The following is an 8,732-nucleotide window of genomic DNA, read 5'->3' on the forward strand; positions in this document are numbered from 1 at the left end:
CCCCAAAAAAAAAAACCTACCTTATGTTAGTGAATTGAATCTCTTCTGTTCAGCTTGATTTGAATCCCCACAGAACGACAAAGGGGGCAGCTCAGCACAATACGAAATGAAAGGCGTCAAATTCTCTGTGTCACGTCTCCCCTTTCATGTGCACCCACGTCGGAGGTGTCGGTGGAAGCTGAGTTGGGGAGTGCGGCGGGCGGCCTTTGCGTGCTGTGTTTGTAGAGGCGTGACATTAGCGCTGACCCGGCGCCTAAGCGCAGCCGTAATCCAGCTTTAATTGGCACCTCGTCGGGGTCGTGCGGGTCTCCCGTGACAGCCCCCAACCATCAACCATCCCCCCCCTTTACACCCGGCGCGCATATTGTCAAACAACGTCTCGTTACTGTCAAAGCTTCAATGTCAAAAAGAGCATCGGGCGATTGCTCATGTCTGCCGAGTCCTCGTTTCTTCTTCCTTGACTCGCGTTTAGTGTGATGTGAATTCTGAACGCAGCCACGTCCAGGTTTTGCATTTCTTTCACTGAAAAACTGTTGAAAGATCGATCGCAAAACGGTAGCATTGGAACAGGGGTGTGTAGCCTTTTTTTTTTTTCTATCTCCCCCCCCCTCGCGCTTTGGACCGATGGCGCTCAAAAAGCTTCGGCCGAGACGTCGCCGGCCCCCGAGCGCCATCGCCCTTTGGCCGAGCCGTCCAAATGCGTCTCGCCGGAAACGCCCGCAGAAAAAGTGTTCACCAGTCTGGCGATTGCTCACTATGCGGATGTTTGCCTTGGACATTTTCAAAGGGAGGGCAAAAAAAAATTAGGATTCAGTTAAAAGTTAAATGAGCATCATTTTTAGTCTTTACTCTCCTTTGTTTTTTTACATTATGCACGACTCTCATTTATTGTGCTATAATCTAACTGTAACATGTATTCATTACACATTTTGATGCCTTGATTGATTGGTTTAATTTTTTTTTTTTTTGGGGTGGGGGGGGGGTTAGGCTTTGAGTGTTTTATTTTTGCTCACATGTTTGACTTTGATATATTTATTTATTTTATGTCACTGTGCTTTATTTGTCGCTTTTGACATTTTCCTTGATCTGAATGTTTTTGGACTCGTTTGCGTGCGTTTTTCTTTGCTTCGGGTTTTGCGTTTGACCTTGAGCTGCATACGAAGCATGACGCTTCTGCTCCTTGGTCCTTTTCCTCATTGCCTGATGTCCTTTGTTTTGGTGTTGCGTCGCTTTTGTTGATTTTTCTTTCACTTGAGCTGGTCTCACTCTTCCTCCATGTTTGGCCGTTTAGTTGCGTTTGACATCGACGAGTGTCGTACCGATTTGTTTGGCCGAATGTTTCTTTTGCCGCGCTTGTGTATTTTGGCCCCGCCGCCTGTTTTGCCGCTCGACTTGTGCACCACTAATCAGCGTCTTCCGCCGTGCCTTCCGTAGCGGCCAACCGTCCGAGCGCCCCCGTGGCGGCGGGCGCGCTGGTGCCGCCGCCCCGCCCCCCCTCCCGGCCCAAACTCCCCATGGGAAAACTCGGCGGCATCACCGAAATGGTGAGTTGAAACAAAAAGGCTTGAAACGCTTGTCGCCGGTGCGATGAGGCCCGCGCCGAGAGCTCGTCGTCGCTGTCCTCCAACGCCTCGCTCGGCGCCGCCAACAACCCCGCTGTGGGTAAGGAGCGCCGACGGCGTCGGCTCTGTCCCTTTCGTCGTCCCTTTGCCTCGAGTCCTCCTTCGTTTTCCATCCATCTCCTCTCTCGTCCGTCCTTTTGAACTTTCTTTCATCTCCCTACTTCGTATCTTGTCCACCTTTTGTTCCTCCTTTTTCTGCCTTCCTTCTTTGGGCGATTCCTTCCTCAGCTCGGGACTGTTTTTTCGGCCATCCGTCTCCTGACGCTCTCGGTCTTGTCGTCGTCCAGGCACGTCCCGCGGCCCCAGTCCCGTGACGCTGGCGTCCCAGGATGCTCTGCCCATCGCCGTGGCCTTCACGGAGGCCGTCAATGCCTACTTCAAAGGCGCCGACCCCGCCAAGTGAGTCCGGCGCGCAAGGCGCGCATGCGTTGGTCCGACGTCCGTCCGTCCGTCACGCGCTTCCTTTTCTTTTTCGCTTGCCGCACCGCTTATCGTCCTTGCGCTCGGAGGGGCGGCGACCCGGTTCTCAAATGATTCAAAGTCCTGGCGTGGCCCGCCTTGCCTGGCGTCGCCCTTGCGCGGTGGCCGACGGATGATGCCCAATGGCGGGAAAACGGCCGATTGGATTTTGGAAAGCCAGGGTTGACGTTTTGGAAACGCCGCCCTGCTTTGGAACGAAGGGAATACTCGACGATGCGTCATTGGCGCTCGCTTGCTTTCTTCCCTTGGTGGATGGCTCGCCTCCTTCCTTTGCATTTTCTCCCCCCTCTGCTCGCCCGCCTTCTCGCCCTCATCCGTCCCCTTCTTTGTCTTTTTCCCTGGCCGCATGTCTTGCTTTCTTCTTTTTGTCCAGCTTTCCTGCCTTCCTCGCTCACTCACTTGCCGTCCTCGGGTGGCTTTTGCGCCGTGGTCTTCAACTGTCCCCTCCTCCCATGTGTCAAAGTCAAATGACGCCACCCAAAAATAGCGCCAATCGAGAAAAAAAACCGCACCGAGTGCTCCACCCTTGCATTGGGGCGAAAGAGGCAGCACAGGAAGAAAATTGCGATTGGAGCTTTACAAATACAACTCCCCCCACCCCCCTTTTTTTTAATACAGATGGGGAACAATATATGCCTTTGAGGACTTTGATGCGTTTCCTGCCTGTCTTTCCGTGTGAATCTTTGTAGGAATGTCGCTCGTGGAACTGGATGCTCCTTTTGCGTTTGCCGGCTTTTACGTTGACGGCTCGCACGAGCCCCGGCGATGTTTCTCGAAGCGAGTCGATGTTGCGTTTGAATTTTCAAGATGCCTCCCATCGACCTTTTTGCCGCAGGTGCATCGTGAAGATCACGGGCGACATGACGCTGTCTTTCCCCTCGGGCATCATCAAGGTGTTCACGGGCAACCCCTCGCCCGCCGTCCTCGCCTTCAAGTTGAAGAACACGAGCCAGCTGGAGCAGATCCTCCCCAACCAGCAGCTCCTCTTCAGGTGAGCTTCCCCCCCCCCCCCCCCCCTCGGGCTTGGGGGAGGGTGGAATTGAATTAGCCGGCGGACCCTGACGTGTCATCAAGCTGTCAGGCAAATACTTTCCAGCAGACGTGCGCAGCCGGCGCGCGCCTGCAATAGCAAACAACGGCCAGCTCGGAAGGCCGCACGCCGCCATTTAGGGCGGACACGCTCCCGCTTGCGGTCAGGCTGCGGGAAAGGGGGAAAAAAAACTGAAACCGAGCGTCTGATTTCGCCCGTTTTGCGATGTCGTCAGCATTTTCGTTGTTGCAGGTGGCGCAAGTAAAAATGGAGCCAAAAAGAAAGACAGGAAGTCAAAGTTTGAATGATGACATGGATTTTTTTTTTCCTTTCTTTTGAGCTTTTTCATCAATGATAAGGTGACTTTTGGGACACCCTGTCGCACGTGGAAACAACCCCCAGCGTTTGCCACGCAAGCTTGCGCTCGCCAGGAATGAAAACTCCCCAGCGATCCGGACACGTTGACAACGGGGGGCCCGGCCCGAAATATAAACGCAGGCCCTTTCCGGAAGCGCATTCAAACCTCAGCAGGAATAGCGGCAACTCGAGCCTGTGTGCGGACGATACAGCGCGAGGTGCATGTCGGGTGTGAGCACAAAGCGGCAAAAACAGTCGGCGAGACAGCGCGACAAATTTCACTCGGGCGCGTGCACTTTGGATTCCGCATCATTGGCGTTTCGTCCGGCCGAGGTCCGAAGTTGCGTTTGAAGCATCGGCCGCCCGCTTTCCCCTCCGCCGGCGGCAAGGAAGCAAACGGGCCGCCGCCATTCACACGAGGGCGGGTCGGCGCGAGAAAGCCGAGCCCGGCGGAAGGTGTCGCGAATGGCCGAGCGGGCCCCGATGGCCGTTCCGCAAGCCGGGCCTTCTGACCCCGCGCGCGCCTCTCATGTCGCGCAGCGATCTGTCCCAGGGCGACTCGGAGTGCAAGGACTTCTGGTTCAACATGCAAGCGCTGACCGCCTACCTCCGCAAAGCCTCGGAGCAAAACCCCGCCGCCTCCTACTACAACGTGGACGTCCTCAAGTACCAGGTCAGTCCTTGCCGCGCCATCCGCTGTCGCGGGAAGCGGCCGAGGGAGCGCGAAAACATGCGGCGATCGTCCCTCGGCCCAATCGACGGGATTTTCAATCTGAAATTGCATTTCCTATCCCGAAAAAAAAAAAACAACCCCCCCCCAAAAAAAATGCCTTGTGCAAGAATGTCATTGATGAAAACGTCCCCGAGTCCAATATCAAGTATTGAACCGTTGCCGCACCCTGATCTGCACCTTCCGATGTCTGCGCCTTGACCACCAGGGGGCGGTGTAACACACGTAGGTTTGATTCCGAAAGAGAAGAAGACCGCGGCGACGGCCTTGCGACCAGAGTCACTTTTCGCGGCCGCGAAGTGAAACGGCCTGGGGTTGCGAGTGCGGGCTCGTGTTACGTACGTGCCAAACGCCACAAAACCTCTCAATGTGCCATTTTCACCTGTCGCGGCTCACCTGTTTTCCGGCTTTGGTCACGCGAAGGCCGCCGCGTCGAAAATTGCGCTCAAACGTGAACTCCGACCGAACCGGCCTCGGGCGAGTACGGCGACGGGGAGGGAGGGAGCCGGAGCGCCACACGTGGAGACTCCAGAAAGGAAAAGACAAAGGAGGAGCTCACCTCACCTCACCTCACCTGGCTTGCGCCGTGCGTCCCCAGGTGCGGTCGGACGGCATCCGCTCCACGCCGCTGAACCTTGCCGTGTACTGGAAGTGCGCGCCGGGCTCCACCGACCTGCGCGTGGACTACCGCTACAACCCGGACTCCATGGCGGCGCCGGGCCCGCTCGGCGGCCTGCAGATCCTGGTGCCCGTGGACGGAGGCGTCACCGGCATGCAGTCGCTGCCCGTCGCCCTTTGGTTCGGACCGCACACACGCGCGTACATGCACGATAGAGAGGAAAAAAAATCCATCAAGTCCCAGCCGTCAATTTGGGTCTCCTAACTACTTTGCGCTCATCTCAGTGGCGCCGTTTCCAAAAGTGCCGACTTCCAAAGGGCACCGGCAAAGCGAAGCAATTGCCGGTCCCGCGCCTGTCGTCTTCCAAAATGACTTTGATGCATTTGGGCGGAGATGTCAAACGTCACTGGACCCCAGTTTGAGAAACCCAAAAGCGTTTCAAGTTTTTCTTGTCCTCGAATAGGCACTTGTAGTTTTCAAGCGTCAATGTCCCGCTGTGCTTTCAGGAACGCCGAGCAGAATAAATGTCTTTGGAAGCTGAGCGACATTTCGGAAAAGTCTGAAAACCAAGGTGGGTTGGTCTTTTGGAGCCAGACCGCGCGGCCTTGAACCCCGTTCCGCCGCCGCGTGATCCAAAAAGGTCCGCTCAAGGCTTTTGGAGTGATCGCAGCGCGCCGTCCGCAATCGCTCACCTTTTCAGGCGAGATTTGGAAAAGAATGTCAAGTGCGCCAAATTGGGAACGCGGAAGACGACGGTCGCAAACGAGCCGCGAGGGTCATCGTGCTGTGTTGCTGAGGACAAAGAACAGATGTGGTGCGCGCCCACGCGTGTTCCAATCGAAATTGTTTGCAGGGTGAATCGTTTGCCATGCTCATTTTGTCGGCTCGCATTTTGTATTCGCATTGGGCGAATTGGTGACCGTCTGTCAAACCGCTGCTTGTTTCGCATTTCGCTGCCACCATAGCTAGCGCCCCGAACTCACTTCCCCCCCCCCCCCCCCCCCCCCCCCTCACAACTTAAGGCAAAAAAAAAATGGAGCGCTGGCTTGTCGCGCGAAATCCTCTCCAAGTCGGGGTCACTCCTAAATGTTGTTAAGTTGATGCGCGTTGGTCATCCGGCGGCAGCGCGATTGATTGTGTTGCTTTTGAACAGGCGCCGGCTCCCTGCGGGCCAAGTTCGACGTGTCGGCCGGCCCGTCCAACCCGTCCACGCTGGCGGTGCAGTTCATGAGCGAGGGCGGCACGCTGTCGGGCGTGGACATGGAGCTGCAGGGCGCCGGCTACAGGCTGTCGCTCAGCAAGAAGAGGTTTGCCACGGGTAAGGCCGCGCCCACAAACGCCACCCCCAAAAGGGCTTTCGCCCAAAGAGAAATACGCTCGTGAGCACAACCCCGCGTACGACGACTTTCTCAAGATGTCCTTGTGTGAAGACACAGTGGCCACAAAACGAGTTGTTTGGTGTTTTGACGTCCCAGTTGACTCGTCAAAAAGTCCAAACTGAAGTTGCAACAAACAAAACACGCCGAGGATCGCTTGACAGGAAAGGCGGCCAATTTTAAGTTCTCGTCGGGCTTCTTTCAAGGTGGAAACCTTTGCCGAGCGGCGGGCAGACATTTGCCGGCACTTTTCATGTCCGAGGAAATTTGGCGAACGTTTGAGGGAACCCTGACGCCGTGCGAAAGGCCATTTTGCTTTCTTGGGCAGCAGTCGCAAACGTTGACCCCTTCCGTGGGATCACTCGCTCAAAATCTCTTTTCAACACAACAAGTAACATTCTCATGCAAAAAGCTTCTGTCTGAGGACGCTGTCGTGGGCTTTCTCAACGGGTCTGTTTTTCTCAGCGACGACTTTTTCACCATTTGATTGTTTAAAAAAAAAAAAAAAAGTGTCAAGTCAGATATCATCGCAAAGCAAGTGAGGAGCGCTTTCCAGATATCAGCTTGACTTGTCACGTCGTCTGGATGTGAAGCAGAAAGGCGCACGGAGCGAGCCCTGATTTCTTGCGCTTGTTGTGCCGTCTCAGGTCGCTACATGGCAGATTGCTGAGGCTGTTTGTGGAGGGACCATTTCAAAGGCCTTCTCTCACTTTGGCCGCCGGCGGGAATCACGACAACAAAGCAGCACTGAGTACCGAACACTGTTGAGTGGAAAAACTCAAAGCCAGGCAAAGGTGAGCTTTGAGGGCCACGCGTCGCTTCGGACCATTTTCAGGCTCTTGATACCGAACGGAGCGCTTGATCTCTTTGACGTCAGAAAAAGAAGGCGACGTTTTGGGGCTTTTTTTTCTCTCTCACCGTAACCTCGCACACTGTATCGATATTAACAGCTAGAAAAACCTTCACCATCATTTTGTTGCTCTTGAATTGTGGATGGCGTGCAATGAAGTAAGAGTCGGTCTCGTAGCACAAAAAGAGAGCGTGAGAAAAGAAAAAGCCAGGACCTCAGTGCCTCCTCGCAACGCTGCTCGTTTTTTTGGAAACGAGCGTTCGGGTTTCAGGGCTCTTTTTTAATTCAATGTGTTTTAAAACAACTGTAAAAGCGTTGCAATGCTTTAAAAATTAACTCGTAGCCTTTCAACAAAACTTGAACTTTTTTTGGGTGGGTGGGGAGGGGGGCAATTTGTGCCTGATCATTAGCACCACCTCTTGTTCGGATGCTGAAAGGAAGATGTCTTCCGCAACTTTGCGATGGCTTTGCGATCGATAGGAGGCTTTTTCTCAGACGCCTAAAATGGACGCCCGTCGGTGTCACGTGATCTTGAGATTTTGATGAGAGCGAGCTTTGTCTGCCGTGGACAATAAATAAATCAGCAAATCTCAAATCATCCGTTTCAAGTATCCGACATTCTGAATCGCCACTTTTAGCAAGCTGGTTCTTGCTCGTCCGGAACAACAAAAACGGGGGGGGGGGGGGAGAGCCTCCGTGTTTGGCCACTTTTTCTTTTTTTGTTTGTTCTTTTTGCAAATTTGTGTCGATGATTCTCAAACATTGTAATTGTTTTTGTTCAACAAATAGGAGCCACTTATTTGTCTTTGTGTAATGAATTCTCACTGTGCCTGTATGAAATGTATAATATATGAATATATACAAATATATGAATGACTACTTTAAACTTGGTGTCATTTATTTCAAGCTATGGTTTTTGTGGTTCAATTGCACACAACATGCTTCACGCGGAAAATGGACTTTTGGCTTTGTTTGCGATGTTCAGCTTGTTCGTGTCCCGACAGCAGCCTGCGGCTGTTTGCACGAAGACTGCCCCAAAATGTTCTCTGTTGATGTCGGCGAGCGATGAATTGGAGCCCGCGGCCTTCCGCGCTCGATCCCGCCGCACGGCGGTGAGTGGCGAGAAGGTCTTCGGGCCTGCTCCCCGCCAAAGGTCGGCGAGGCTCCGTCGCATCTGACAACCGGGCGGTCCGTACCACGACAGCTCCCGTGTGAGAAGCGGATGCAACTATTTTGTTGGACGCGGAGCGAAGAGCACTCCCGCGGCTTCCTTCCCGATATTTGCGGCGACGGCCGGGACCGGCCCCGAAAGGCCCGAGTGCTTCGGGTCTATTTGAACAAGTCAACTTTCAACGTGGTTGTCTGGTGTCGATGTGGCGACGCCAATGTCGGGAGGGTGTCCGGCGTCTTTGTTGTCCGTGTTTGTCTAAAGGCCCGGCGGAGTGGGAGGCTCCCCGCCCCGCCCGCATCGCTGACTTTTATGGACCATTTCGAATGGATGTGACGGTTGGCCCTCGGCGAAGAGAACCATCTGAACAAACAAGAGAAGAGGATGCTGTAACTCAGTTGCGCGAATACGGACTGCCCGCTGCTCCTCGGATTGCCCATCCCACCGGGCCCTCTCGCGGTATCGCTCGGTCTCCCTTCCCCACTCCCAAAAGATGCAGC

The 8,732-nt window shown here is 54.3% G+C and overlaps 1 protein-coding gene across 1 annotated transcript in view; it reads left to right on the forward strand.

The window, feature by feature from the left end:
• Positions 1–7,737, forward strand: part of fcho2 (FCH and mu domain containing endocytic adaptor 2) — a 42,376-nt gene extending 34,639 nt beyond the window's left edge. Inside the window, 8 exon segments of the mRNA XM_019886109.1 lie at positions 1,411–1,662; positions 1,910–2,021; positions 2,938–3,093; positions 4,030–4,162; positions 4,818–5,017; positions 5,345–5,409; positions 5,992–6,156; positions 6,862–7,737. Coding sequence (XP_019741668.1) covers positions 1,411–1,662; positions 1,910–2,021; positions 2,938–3,093; positions 4,030–4,162; positions 4,818–5,017; positions 5,345–5,409; positions 5,992–6,156; positions 6,862–6,884 — 1,106 coding nt within the window. The 3' untranslated portion in view covers positions 6,885–7,737.
• Positions 7,738–8,732: the final 995 nt, after the last annotated feature.

Source organism: Hippocampus comes, unplaced genomic scaffold, assembly GCF_001891065.2.
Source record: "Hippocampus comes isolate QL1 unplaced genomic scaffold, H_comes_QL1_v1.1 scaffold699, whole genome shotgun sequence".
NCBI lineage: Eukaryota > Metazoa > Chordata > Actinopteri > Syngnathiformes > Syngnathidae > Hippocampus > Hippocampus comes.